The sequence below is a fragment of the Pteropus alecto genome, unplaced genomic scaffold (genome assembly GCF_000325575.1).
Source record: "Pteropus alecto unplaced genomic scaffold, ASM32557v1 scaffold239, whole genome shotgun sequence".
In the NCBI taxonomy this organism is placed as follows: Eukaryota; Metazoa; Chordata; class Mammalia; order Chiroptera; family Pteropodidae; genus Pteropus; species Pteropus alecto.
Window position 1 is genome coordinate 2,512,963 of NW_006494613.1, and position 15,237 is coordinate 2,528,199.

The following is a 15,237-nucleotide window of genomic DNA, read 5'->3' on the forward strand; positions in this document are numbered from 1 at the left end:
TGCAATGGTAAATAAATCAATATCTACCTTTTCTTCTTGGTAACAAAATAATAATTATATTATAGTTTAATAAGTAGAAATGCCTTTAAAATCATTTATAATTTAAATGAAAAACAGTCTAAAATGTGTTTGCAGTCACAATACTTAGAAAACAAGAGATCAGTTTCCTACAACTATATTTTTTATAACGCCTGAAAGGTAGGTGCCTGAAGGTAGGGAATACAACTTCCACGTGCTTGGAGACCAGCTTCTTTGGTCCCCAGCAGACTTCTGGGTTCCATCTAATCCTATCTATGCCTAAACTTCAGCTGCAGGGTTTGAGAGCTGATAAAAACAAAGACACTATTGCCAACCTTACACATTTAATTTAAAATAAAACTCGCTGTATTAACTGTGAAATAAACCTAAAACTGTTCTAAAATAAAATGTTTATTAAAAATACCTATTGTGAATAAAATCTTTTCTATAGATAAGGTCATAGCTGAATAGAATTAAGTACAAAAATTAAGCTCTTTTTTTCGGATGTGTCAACTTTTCCTTACCTTTCTCTCTGAAAATTCTCTAGTCCAATTATGAGATACATGGTTGTTTCCCTGAATTTCCTATACTCCTGATGCCACTCCTGTAGGTGAAAAAAATATTAATAGCATACAGAGAAAGATATTAAAACTCTAATAAAACCGTTCATAAAGTAATATATTGTTCTGATAACTATTTGAATTAATAGAAGCAAAGAGTTCAAAATTAAGATAAACTTGACTTAAATCAAAGTTTTAATTTCTGACAAGACTATTTATTAGTAAAATAATAAATATAAAAATTATTAGATACAGATGAGGAATTAAACAACAAAGATCTCATTAGAAGATAACTGAAATACAAGGACAGGATAATCAACCAGGTTCTCTTTCTCTCAAAATTTCTCAGTATAAAAGCATATTAAATATTATTATACATTTGTATCACACTGAAAGTAAGAGGTAAATGGAAGTTACTACTCTAATATAAATCAAAGCGTGAAGTCTGTTATTTGATGCCAAATTTCAAGAAACTAAAAGGAAAAAAGTTATAGTTATAATGAATTTATTTAACCTTTTAATGTTGCCAAATTTGTTTTAAATTTGATTTTAAATGTAGTAGCTGAATAGTTTATTCTTTTGAGATACAGTGAAAAGGATAGACACATTTCACGTTTCACTACCCTATCTTAAAAAAATAAAAAAACAATTATGGGGCATCTCATAGGACTAAACAATTCAGAAATGACATTCTATAATTTTAGAAAACAAATAAAAAATCATGATTTTTTTCTTAACTTATTTAATAAAAATTGATTCAAAGAAAACCACAACTAAAATACACGATAGAATTATCCTAAAAGAGATACTAACAATAAAAGCTTTTATGTACACATTCTTATAAGCAAATTAAAGTAAGAAACATAAAGACAGATCAGTTATTGGCCAACTATATTCTCCCTGATATAAACCATTTTAATTTTTAATTTTAATTTTTTGAGGCATAATTTTCATACAATTAGACCTTAATAACAAAGGCAAAATTTGTCTTACAAGTATAAAATTAGCTTTCCTGGGGAAAATATTCAGATTGCCATTCTATTGTCATCAGAATTGCCTTAGAAGTTGTGAGTAGGTAAACTTTTTCTATAAATGGCTAAACATTAAATGTTTTATGATTTGCAGGCCATGCGGTCTGTTTACTCAACTCTGTGACTAACGAATGAAAAGACACATAAACAAATGGCTGTGTTCCATAAAACTTTACTTATAAAAATAGGTGGTTAGCTGGATGTGGTCTGCAGGCCAAGGTTTGATAATCTTTGCCTTAGAGAAAAACAAAGATATGTGAGATATACAAAATCCCAAAACATGTTATGCGTTAGATTTAATGGCTCCGCAGTTAGAATATGAGTTTTCAGAATAAAAATATGCTGAATCTAAAATGATGAAGCAACTTTGCAGAAGAACTGCAGAATCAAATCACAATTAAAAATTAAGTCCCATGCAATTTGAATTTTGGGGACAAGGCAGAGTTAGCAACCGATTTGCTTGCCATCTCTGGCATGTATCATGTGTCCATTTATTTATGGATATGTTCTTAGATCTTCTAGGATGCTTTGTTGTTATAATTTACCAATTCTTATGTTAACATTAATTGATTCCTTATAGAAAAAGTCCTTCTATCTTTTTCTTCAAGAATGTCAGGGCTAGACTGAGATCTTTGCATTTTCTTGAAATTTTTGAATCGGCTTATCAAACTTCCTAAAACAACTTGCTAGAAGTTGGAAAGGGACTGAAGTGAATCAATAAATCATTTAGGCGAAAACTGTCATCTTTACAAAACCAAGTTTTCCAAACGTTATATATATTATCCATTAATTCAGGTCTTCTTTAATGTCTCCTAAAATCATGCAAATTCTTTGTTAAATTTATTTCTAGATATTTCATAATTTTGGATGCTATTCCAAATGATGTCATTTTAAAATTTAATTTTCTGCTTGTTATCAGTGTCAGGGAATAAAATTATATTTGGCATAGGGTTGCATGTCGCAAAGCTCTTATTAGTTCCAATAAATTTATCAGTAGATTTTGTTTATTTTATCTAGGTATAAAATTGCAAATAATGATAATTTCGTTTCTTCTTTCCCAATCTTTTCCTTTATGCTGATTTCTGTTGCCTTACTGTTCTGCTTGAACTTTCAGTACCATTCTGAAGATAGCAGATATCCCTGTCTTTTTCCTCATCACAAAGGAAAGCTTTCAATGTTCACAATTTATATATATTTGCTGCTGTAATTTTGTTGTGTTATGTTTTTTGAGGCACTCTTTAGCAGATTAAAGTAGTTACCTATTTTCCAGGTTAGCTAAGGGCTTTCATCAAAAATGAGTGTTTTCTATATCTTTTATCTGTTATAATATGGTGAAATACACTATTTAAGGGAATTTAAAATAATTAAGTTTGTAAATGGGATCAAACATTAATCAAAGGCACTCATGAGAGCAACTAAAAATTCTAGATTTAGAAATAAAAAAGACTATATACATATATGAATAAAGTATTATACATATTATATTTAACAATACACACACACACACACACACACACACACATACTATATATAGTAGAAAGTTAAATGTAAAAGTTTGAAGAGATACTAGTAGTTGAATTGGTAAAGATTTTAAAAAGTATTAATTTTAAAGCCAAAGAAAATACAAAGAGAATTTTGCGCACGAAAATTACTGTAAGCACAATATTAGTACGCTAGTGTGCATTCTTTCTCATAGCACAACACTGTCCAATAATGACAAATATATATGGCATTCAAAGATTAAAATGAATTTCTAACATCTCCCAAAAGATGTTATAAAACAAATACAAATGGCTTCATATAGTATAGCATTTAAGAATGCAGGTTCTATTAACAAGTTGTAACCTGCTAGCTGTAGAAAAACTTTGGTCAGGTTATTTAATCCCTCTATACCTCATTTTCTCAGGTGCTTAATTTTGCTAAAATGAAAGGAAGATCAGTGAATGACAGTTCAACCTCAATCTACAGTTCAGCCTCTCAAAAGGCACATTACCTCATATTCCTCCAAGTTTACTTCTTCAGGTTTTATCATTTCAAGTTTGGCTTGAGCAACTTTCATTATGTTGTGACACCTTTAAATAAAAGATATATATTCCTAAATCAAAAGCAAAATCCATAAAAAGTTGAAAACTGTGTTATACAAAACCAAACTAACACATATGAAAATGAAATCCACTGTCATTGAAAAATAGCTTTTTGAGAAAACAACTCTCAGGTAACCTTAAGTGAAAAATTTATTCTTTTGGACGAATGTTGGATAGTTACAAAGTATATAAAGAAGATAGCATTGATAATTCTAAGCCAAATTTATCATGTTATTTATATATGTTTTAAATTATGTTTTATTAATAAAGTTGCATAGATAAAAAGTTTTAAAAAATGATTTATATATATTAGGCAAGCTTAAGAAACATGAAATCTCATTTCCCCCCAAATGGCATTATTTGTAAATAGTTAAAAGGAATCCAAAATGTGCCTAACGTTTCGGGTAAGAATGGAAACATTCCAATAAATTTTATGATCAGAATCATAGCTAAAGAAATCCTCATGAAATATATTTAGTTATCACACACACCTTACTCTGTCTTTCAAGCACAATAGAAATTAGGTTATTAAAACAAATTGACTATGTACAGTCCCCAGGACAAATAATTGCAAAAAAAAAAAAAAGAATTAAAAGTCAATGTGATTATTCCATAAATCTCTTCCCCAAATTTAAGAGCATATATTTATTGGAACACAGTCCATTGACAGCCCAGATATAAGGGCCATAATCAGTCATATTTCTGAGTTTTGTAGTCATATATAACAAAATCAGTAATGCCAAAACTACTACTAATTAAAATAGTTAACAGCCAACACTCACTAAGCACTCACTGTCTACCAGCTATTGTTCAAAACCGTTCACTTTATCCTAAATTTCACAGCAGACACATAGTGAGGCAGGAATCAATCCTGGAAGCTTTGTTTCTCTTCATAGTCTCCTCTGCCAAACATATTTTTAATTCAGTATTTTTGAGACAGTCATAAAAGGATAATCATTTATTTCAGAATTAAAATATGATTACAGTGAAGCCTATATTTCTTTTAATAGTATTCATTTTAACTAGAGTAAATTTTAATTTTTAACATTAGTAAACAGTTTTAAGGGGCTTCTAAGAGAAAGTATGTTTTGGTAAAACAAAACTAATTTAACCAATTATCTGACCCAAAATATCCATAGTGTAAAGATTGAGAAATTCTTTATTTCTTTAAAATATTGAGTTCCAAAAGGGCAGCAATTATAGTATACTCTTTTGTGTATCATTATATTGCTTAGCTCAGTACTTTGGTTCACAATTAAAATGTATTAAAACCATCTGAATTATTTTTAGTTCAAACTTTTGAAGGTCATGATTATAAAGTAGATAAATTACAAAGCAACTGCTCGAATTAAGTGAAGTCAAATTTTGTGCTGTACTTTATCTTACATATTTGTGTATATGTAAAATGAACATTCAAAAATTGCATTGAGAGCTATAAAAAGACAAACAATTTGAGCATTTTCAAATTACCTTTCATCAAAACTCAAATTTCTGTCTCCAAACTGTTCTAGTAAAGTTTTCTCAATGATTTTCTTTGGTGCCTGGTTCTGGATAAAGTAGACCACTACATGATGTAGACGATAATCTGTTTCTGGTGGGGTGTCTTCTTGGGCCAATTTAAGCAACCTTGAATACTCCAACTTAATTGCCTAGAAAATGCAACAAAAATGCCAATTTTGGTTAATTATAATAATTAAATCCTTTAGTATTGTAACTTTAATTATTCTTGCATTCAAATACTTTTTTCCTTTTAATCTAAAGAATAGTGTCCCATGTTCCATAGTTTAAAAGAACTTTCTGAAAACTGACCACATAAACCCTTCCTATCCCTTCACTATGTTTTGTTTCCACGCAGAGAAGTGACAAAATAAACAATACATTTAAGCTATTTAATTCTGTAAAACTTATTAGAGGCTGGTCAAAGTCTATTCAGAGGCATCCCAAGATTGAGATGCTAAGTATCTCCTACCTTATGCTTTCTAGTATCAGTCTGATGTATTGTCTAATTTCCCAAATTCTGAGGCTGAAATACAGGTTCTCTAGAATAACCATATCTGAAAGAAAATGGCTCTGGAATGTATAATATCACTATAACTAATTTTTAGCTTAATAATCAACAAATAAGGGATGAAAATGCAAGTCCTGAGATTGTAGTTACCACAGAATGAATTTGTTGTTTCAAAAATATTTGCATTTTGTTAGTATATTAATTCTTTATTAATTAATATTATCTCTATTACTACCCTTGATGCTTGAGCTTACCTTACAGAGAGAAATACCTTATAATTTAAAACTAACTATAACAGGAAATAAATACTAATACATGTTTCCACACGTGAGCAAATAATTTGGAAAATATTTCTCATATAGAAATATGTGTAGTTATAGATCAAATACTGATTTACAAGAAGTTTATATGATTAAAGATAATAATTTTTAAAATATTCATTTATCTTAGACTTAAATTTAAATTCTAGCCCTATTAACTATAAAATATTTTGGAGCTGCATGAAAAATACATTATAAAAAATCTACTTTACTGGAAAGATTTTTCCTTTTATTAAATGAATAACTCTCTTAAGCAATTCTTGGCCATACAGATATTACCATCTATGTAGCTATATTTTATAGAAGGGAGAAAATATAACTGACAAACATTAAATGAAATGTTGTAGTTATATATTCTTATACTTCATTAAGGGGAAGCCTAATAAAATCCTTTCTATATTGCTTAGCATTATAAACAGAGTAATTAATTTATAGCTAAAATTAAATATTCCAATTATTTTAGTATATACATGTTATTCTAAGTCTTAAACTTGTGGTTAAATAGCCATGAAAATTAACTATATTTTGATATGTAAGATTATCAAGGTTCACTTCTTCACATACATAATTAGATAGAGCACATAAGCTTTGCTTGGAACTCTTCAAAATCTCCCTATTTTACCATTTTGAAAAAAGGCATGTGTTAATTTGAGAAAAAATATAAAACAAAAACAATAATTGTTTTTCCTTACTATGGCCCTTAGACAATGATCACTATAGGCTATTACAAGGTTTTTTGAATATTCAAATATTTCAGATATCATGCTTTTGGCCAAAATTAGTATGGCAAAAATAAATTTGTATTGAGTTTCTTAAAATAATATTATGCGTTTAGAGATAAGGAATGATAACACTAAATAGTTATCTATTTTTCTACCTACTTTCAGAATACAGGCTGTGATTTTTTTTATAAGTAAATAAATTTCTTTTAAAGAGCTGGTATGTATATATGTATGTGTATGTATATCTTCTTTTACTCTAAGATTATGTTTCTCTCTTGATTTTGCTCTATTTAAGATTCACCCAATTTTCACAAGTAAATACTGAAGTTTCAATCTCTAGGTGTTTAAACCAGTAGAGGTAGAAAAGCATGCCTAAATTTCTAGGAATAATTTTCAAACACACACACACACACACACACACACACTTTTTACCAACAAATTCATTTCTCAATTTTTTTTGAATTTATGAACTTCCTTCTTAAGTTTTCTGACTTTTATTTTTCTCCCTTCTTTAATTGCCCCCCACTCACCCCACTTTCACCCCTGACCTAAGAATGTTGCCATCTCCCCTTAAGAACTGGATCTCTGAAGGTGGGGCATCCCCTCCCATGCACTCGTGGAGCACACCAGGGGCCTAGCATCTCCGGCGCACTTGGAGTATGGTCCGTGGCTCCACCTGGGGCGCAAACCCAAGACCTTCTACATGTAAAGAAGATGAGCTAACCACTACTCTATGAAGCCACTGAGTTTTCTGACTTTTAAAATGTACTGCAGTCATATCTATTCCTTCAAATTTTCAACAGATGTACCATGCTGATATATTTAACAGAGCTTTATACAATCTATCATTAATAAAGTTAATACTGTTAAATTTACCTCATATTAATGCCTCAGAATTCTTTATTTATCCTCAGAATTATATTTGTCCTTTCCATACTTTCTGGTTGCCTATGAAGGCATTTACTTAATTATCATAGACACTACAATGAAACCACCACACATTTACGAAATGAAATGTGACATTGGGAATTAGGTGATGGAACTGCTTTAAATTTAATTAACGTCTTTTTCATCAGACTTTTAACTGGGTCCTACTAATTAGGCCCAATGTTACCTATTTAAAACCTCCTTTTTTAGGCTTGTCTCCCCACAAATGCACATGTACCTTTGTTTTGTTTTTTAAGTTCTCTCTATATATGATGTTCTTTCTTGTTCATTCCCTATCTACCTATAGACAAACCATAAGACTAGTTTAACTCTCTTTAAAAATCTTCAGTTCAAAGGGTTCATGATTTCTACTTAGACATTTTTTACCTTTCTAAATCATATTCTAAAATCATATTCTAAATTTATAACTTCTTACAGACTTTATTTGATTTAACTATACATACACATTAGAAGATACCAAGTATACAAATATACAATATACTTTGGAGGCAGTTAGATCTACTGGAAAATCGGTTAGACTAAGATTCAGAAAACTAGTACGCTATTTACTAATTGTGACATAAAACCAGTCACATAATTCTCCAACTTTGAATGCTTTTCTCTCTAAAATAAAGTTAATTGAGTACTGAGAGTATGCATGTAGGTGTGTATGTGTGTATATGTTTAAAATGTCTATAAACTATTTTTAAAAAACTGAGTGTATCAAGAGATGAAGAAAACTTGCTTCACATTTCAGAAGATCAGAATCATATAGACTATGTTCTTTGACCATAATACAATACAAACAGGAGTTAAAACTGAAGATAGATCCCCAAACTAAACACTTAGGAATTTAAAAATACTGTTTTAAATTATTCTTGAGCTGAAAGAATCAAAATTATATTAATATTGGAATATTAGATATAAAAATCTATAGGACACAGCCAAACTGGTAGTTAAAAAAAATTCCAAATTAAGCAAAATAGAATAAAATTTATTTCAAGAAGCTAGGGAAAGGAAGAAAATGAATCAAAATAAAGTAGAAGAAATAAAATAATAAGACAATTGAATATAGATAGTCAACATCTTTTTCTTTCCAAAAGCTGGATATAATACCAAAAATGAGAGAAAACTGAACACCAGAAATAAGGTGATAATACTGAAAACACAGATAAAGGCTTTAAAAATTATAAAAGAATAATACATATAACTTTATGCCAATAAAGTATAACATCTTGATTAAATAGATGATCATCTTGGAAAATATAAATTACCAGGAATGCTTTAAGAGGTAGAAAAACTGAAGAGACCCAGCAAAACTACAGAAGAACTGAAAAGATTGCCCAAGATCTGCCCAAGATCTGTACCCAAAAGATTGCCCAAGATTGCCCAAGATCTGTACCCAATAAAGGAATCAGGCCCACACTGTATTAGAGCTGTGCTGTTATGCCAAAATCTTCAAGGACCAGATGATTTCTATGATATCTAAACTGCTCCAGAGCCTGAAAAAAGGGGAGAGTCTCCTTAATGATGGATTATACAAGGCTAGTTTAATCTGAATATCAAATATTGACAAATATTAAAAGAAATTATAGATCAATTATCTATGAACATAGATATCAACATCCATATCTATTTTTGATATCACTGTATACCAAAAGAATATGTAGAAACAGATAATGTTTACAATGATTAAAAAAGAGTCAATGTTAAGATATTTACATTTCGAGGATTAAGGAGAAAACTGTTCAGCAACTCACATAGATGCATTAAAAGTTTTCTAAATTCCAGCACCAGTTTAAAAGAAAACTCCTATGAATTTAAGATGTTTTTAAATTTATAAGAGGAATCTAATAAAATCAATATCCTTAATAATAAAACACATTCTCATTAAAATAAAGAACCTCTAAAGTTCTTTTGTTGTTTAAATTAAATGAGCATTTAACCTGCTAAGAAATTTGATTCATCTATAAGTTACAAATTGTATTTTGTAGTTTGTCATTTATCTTTGTTTTTCAGCATCTTACTTTGTAGAATGTTTAAAATCTTAAAAATAAAGCAACATTTTCTTTATGGGTTTAGGGCTATATGAATATTTTCAAAATTATACACATCTTTAATTTTAGTATCTTCATTTTACTTTTTGTTTAGATGCCTAGATATGGGATTTTGTTTTCTTCAAATAGAGAAATAGCCAAACAGTCCACACATAAAATTTTAACTAATACATCTTTTTTACACTGGCTTAATTACCATTGATAAATGGGTTTCTTTGGTCTCTCTATGCTGCTGTACATTTTATATCTACTGAATAAACAAAAGAGTAATAATAATAATAGGCATTTAAAAATAAAAGAGTGATAAAGTTAGGTCAACTGGGAACAACTGTTATGAAGTCATAAAATAACTAGTAAAACAGAAGTTTCATAATATAAGTGTTATTACTTCATTAAAATCCTGAGTGTACTTTAATAGGTATAGAAAAAACTATAAAAAAGAAATTTTAATGTCTTTTAAAGTAAATGAAAAAAAGGTAAATTAACTCCACAATTAAAATTATCATATGACCTTCCTACTGCCACTCCTGTATATACACACAAGCAGATAGTACTTTGAGGATATTCTTCTTTTTTTTCCTCCTGGCTTTTATTTTTGTTCATCATAGTAGCCCTGTACTGCCTTTCTCTGGATTTCATTTTTACATGATAGAAACTTCTGTTTTTAAGCCACTATTATGTGGGAATTTTCTGTTAACCATGAACACTAATTCTAACAAATTGTCAAATTGGCAGAGGGACCTAGGTGTCTTTCCTCATATATTTTTCCAGCTCTGCCTGCCTATTGACTCTTTCATATTATGTTTATGGGGCCAACTCCAGTGTGGGAGGGCCTGTGGTTAAAGCTGTAACTGTGACTGGATGGGTTGGTAATTCTTCCTAGTTCAGAGGTTGAACCTTAGCAAGTTCACTTATCCAACCTGATGTAAGTTTCATTTTGCAACTTATATTTTTATTGGTAACAAAGCTAACATTTTCATCACATGGTTTTACCACTAGCAAACATATATAACACATAAAAAGTTGGCCTAATCATAATACGTAAGGAAATCCATATATAGAACCTAGCTAAAAAGCCAATAAAAAAATGAACCCAACAAAGATTTTTTTGGTAATGTGGTAGAAGAGATATAAAAAAATCCCCTTCTCCCTCAATTTATAATAGACTAAGAATTAAAAAATAAAAATTAAAACTATATTATATCTAATTTTAAAAAATAGGAAGACAGAAGTGGCCATCATACATGAGACACTGTGCTATATACATATTTTAGACATCTCTATAACTGAATGACTGCACTTTGTATACATTACTTTTGTTATTTATTTATATAACCGATTTTCTAAAATCATGTATTATCAGCCAGAATTTCCCAAATGCTGTTTATCTATACCAACAATATACATTAATTTTAAACTGATAATGTTTACTTATAGAAAGAGAGACATGTGTGAGATATAAATAATACACAACGGACAGCATGCAAGGGGCATCCCCAGGGTGATGGTGAAAGGAGATCTCAAGATACTAGTTATACACCAGGAGTAAAGGAAAAGCGGTGCAGTTGGGAGCAGGTCATGAAGCTCTAGAACTGATTTTTCCAAGAAGATAAAGTTGACAAAGAATAGAAGAGGAGATTTAAGCGAATAGTGGAGAATTTAGAAGTGAATCAATGATACACATAGAAAACTAAACAAACCGAAAAACAAAACACTAACTCTGAGGAAAATAAAAGCTAAAAAAGGTAAAAGTAATAATGTTTATGACTTAGCTGAGTAGCATATATAGAAATAATACAAAGAATTCTGATTTAAACAAAAAGACAAGATTTTGTGTGTGTGTGTATGAGAGAGAGAGAGAGGAGGGAAACTGTATGTGCCAGTGTATGGGGGGTCAGGAGAAGAAAGGGCTCATCACTCACTTCTCATAGCAGAGAATTCAAAAATGTGTAAACTAAGAATCATAAAAACAGAAGTATTCTACTGAAAGTTATGGAATGAATGCCAAAGGATTAGATAAAATAATTGAAAGCTGTCACCATAGGGGAAGGGGGTGGGGTGACTAAGTATAATTAGTTAGCTCTTTGAAATACATCGAGAGATTAATTTCATAAAAATGAGACTTCCAATTCAATATAAAGATACCTAACTGGACAAAAAGTGACAATGGCACTGTAAAGGATAGTTAACTTTACCACAAGAAATAGATGAAAACTTCGGAAGACATATATCCAGTGTTTTTTAAGAAAATACAGACTACCTAGGAATGAGGGTGAATGTTTAAATAAATTTTTTTTAAGAGTAGTTTTTTAACCTTTCTTAAGGCATCTTAATAGGGTGATCAACTCATCCTGGGACCATTTTGCTGGAACTTCCCCAGTTTAGCACTTAAAAGTTCCTGTATCCCAGGAAACCCCACAGTCCTGAGCTTTTCAGGGTGGTTGGTCACATTACTCCTAACAAGTTCAAAAGCGTTTGTTGACAGGCTACTATGTACAAGGCCTTTGTTTTGTACTACATGTTGGAAGAAATACTAAAAATAAGCAGTTTTTTGAAGATTAAGTTTGATGATGGCAATTTTAAAGGGAAAATTTTAGACTTTTAATGTTAAGGGAGCCTGCAGCTTATTGTAGTGAATTATACCTCAATATATGTTTCATTTTATCTTTTTTAGGAAAAAAACAGTAAAAAGTTGATAGGAGTAGAAAAATTTGGTAGATTTCTAATCTAAATAAAATGACAAAATAGAGTGTTTTAGTTTTTCAAATATGTAAAAGCAAATAATATTGTAATCAAAACAATCAAAACACTGTAAAGATCTGGCATTAGATGGAAAAAAGATTAAGTCATAGAATAATGCATCAGCTTGATGTTCTCACATGTCTTGAAATGACTAGGATATCAAAAATTATAGGAAAAACATAAGTGAATAAGAAACATAAAAAGATAATACATGAACAAATTATTTTAAAAACAACCTAATAAAGAAAGCAATTTAGTACCACATGATAATAAAATTAAAGAAAAATATTATAATATTGACTAATAGTATTATGAAAATAAACTATTATCAGAAACAGTTACTTAGTTCCTAGTATTGTTCATCACTACCTTTTATTCCCTTCAAATAAAACCACAATTCAAATTTTTGCTAACAAATCAGAGGTACACTATTAGGGTAAATCAGGTAAAATGCTTTTTTTTGATTAACTATCTGGATTAAAAAAAACACCAGTCTTAGATTCATGCAAACCTCCCCTTCCCCCGCCTCGGAACATTAGGTGACCATGGCTAAGACAGGAAAAAAGAAATCATACAGAAAACCAAAGTTAGCTCAAGAAAATAAAACATTTTAAGAAATTTAATTAAAAATAAAAAAGAAAATGAAAATGTTAATTGTACCTTAAAGAACCCTGCTTCAGGGCCACACCTGTCATATACACTCCTGGATTTACCTATCGCCATGATAATACCTTGCATGTTCGGTGTCATCATGATCTGCCACAGGGATTTAAAGTGAGAGTTTTTGAATGATTAACATAAAAAAAAATTTTAAAAACCCCAAGTAATTTCTTCACATGCAAGTTTAAAAGCCCTTTTATTCAATATTTGTAAATCAGATATTGCATTTTTTATAGCAATTGTGATCCAATATGCATGTAAGTATCTTTCACAATCATCTGTACAGGGCCACATCTAGTTCATATGGTGCCTTTGTGCAAAATGCAAAAAGGCATCCTCTCTAAATCAAATAATTTTAAAAAGGCACCCTCTTCTAGATGAATTAAAAAAATGTGCTATGCTGTGAGAGAATCATTATTTAGAAATAGCAACAATCTTTTTATTAAAAAAGGTGCCTCTTCTTTAAGGCTTGAGGAGTTTAGCATGAGGTCAATCTCAACTCCACTTCTGCCCATTGGCTAGGTATTCCTGCACAACTGTACAACCTGAACATCATAAGCAGCAGCCCTGTATCCATAGGACTTAGTTCCAAAGCACATGCACTGTTAAACTGTCACTCCAATTAAAAAAACAAAACAAAATTCTGCCAGTAGCATAAGCAGTTGCACAAATGTTAGTGTTAAATAAGTAATCACAATTCTATTTTTTTTTAATGCCAGAAGGCTCACCCTAAAACAAGTACTCAGGTACTTGATCAACAAATTAACATTTTTAATAACTGACATCAGTTTCCATAATTTTCAAGCACCATCATGGTATTAGAATAGTTAGCTGGAAAACACACTGCTATTAAGTAATAAATACTGAAGTTTATTCTGTTTTCATAATAGATTGTTCTTAGCTGTTTATATTTTAAAATATCTGCAGAATGAAATAACTCAAGGCACTATGAAGCTATGATGTTAGAGCTATTGAGAGATTACATCCATTACCTCTGATTCACTGAATCTATTACTCATAGTATTTATTTTGGATAATAAACTGAGATTTGCAAAAACATTAAATATTTCAGAAAATCCTTCTGACTAGTTCCTATCTCACAAACCTGCTTCTTATTCTTTTCATGGCCATGCTTTCTTACATTGATACGGTAATATTAATGCCTTTATGACACTTGAATTTAGTGTCATACATTTTAACTCTTATATAATAGTTTAATTATAACCTTGGAGTAAGACTGGAAAAAAATTACTTGAAAAAAACTAATATATATTCAATTTTCATCCACGCTAATAAAAACTAACAAATGATAGAATCCAAGGTCTTCTCAGTTGTTACTACTCAGAAATAGCTTTTCTGGCCCTTCTTGAAATATGGAAAAGTTCAAATATAAGAGTTTTAAAAGTGAAAAATAGGGGAAAAAAACTGATGGGACCAGGATAACAGCACATTTTCATCTGGATCCTCAAAAACTATACCGTGAGAAGCAAAAATGCCTCCATACTATTAGAAAACTAAGTAGATGAGAATCAACAATGAAGGGATAAGAATAAGATGGAAGTTCTATTGTGTATAAAACACTGGTAGACATTAAGCAATGTTGGTGAATCACTCAATTCACAGTCATACAGAGGTTACAAAGCAAAAATATCAATGATCTATTCACAATTAGGATGTAAGTTCTTCTGGCAGAAAATGGTGAGCAAAGTATTATAATAAATAACTGAAGTAAAACAGGAAAATAAAAATTACTTTTAAATGTTCAAAATTTTTTCTATTTAAATAAACCTTATTGTAGTCTAACAACCTGAGAGTAACCTGATCCTATGTCTGCATAAAATAATTAACACTAGAAACATAAAATTATTATTTTGATAAATTCCATGAGCTTTCTACTTAAATTTTCACTTGAAATTCAAAGTTATGTTAGCAGCGGGGAAGGTATTTCAGACAAGGAGTGGCACAGCTGAATGTTATGCATCAATAGACATAAGTGTGAAGGTGCAAGCATGCCCAAAGTAGTTGTATTAAATAGTAATAAATAAGTAGAAATAGTGCAGAGTGCTATAATAAAGGTACCTCATCATCATAACCCCCCTCCTTTCACT

General features: G+C 30.1%; 1 protein-coding gene across 7 annotated transcripts in view; it reads right to left on the reverse strand.

Moving 5' to 3' along the window:
• Positions 1-15,237, reverse strand: part of USP25 (ubiquitin specific peptidase 25) — a 91,410-nt gene that overhangs the window by 8,047 nt on the left and 68,126 nt on the right. For 4 of the 7 annotated variants that reach the window (XM_025042465.1, XM_025042464.1, XM_025042467.1 and 1 more), the window contains 4 exons: positions 13,130-13,225; positions 5,164-5,342; positions 3,603-3,681; positions 543-622 (listed from right to left, as the gene is read on the reverse strand). In XM_025042465.1, coding sequence (XP_024898233.1) covers positions 543-622; positions 3,603-3,681; positions 5,164-5,342; positions 13,130-13,225 — 434 coding nt within the window. Of the gene's footprint in view, positions 1-542; positions 623-3,602; positions 3,682-5,163; positions 5,343-9,084; positions 9,173-13,129; positions 13,226-15,237 lie in introns of those variants that run through there. The other 3 variants (XM_025042466.1, XM_025042463.1, XM_025042469.1) reach the window with 2 other exon arrangements.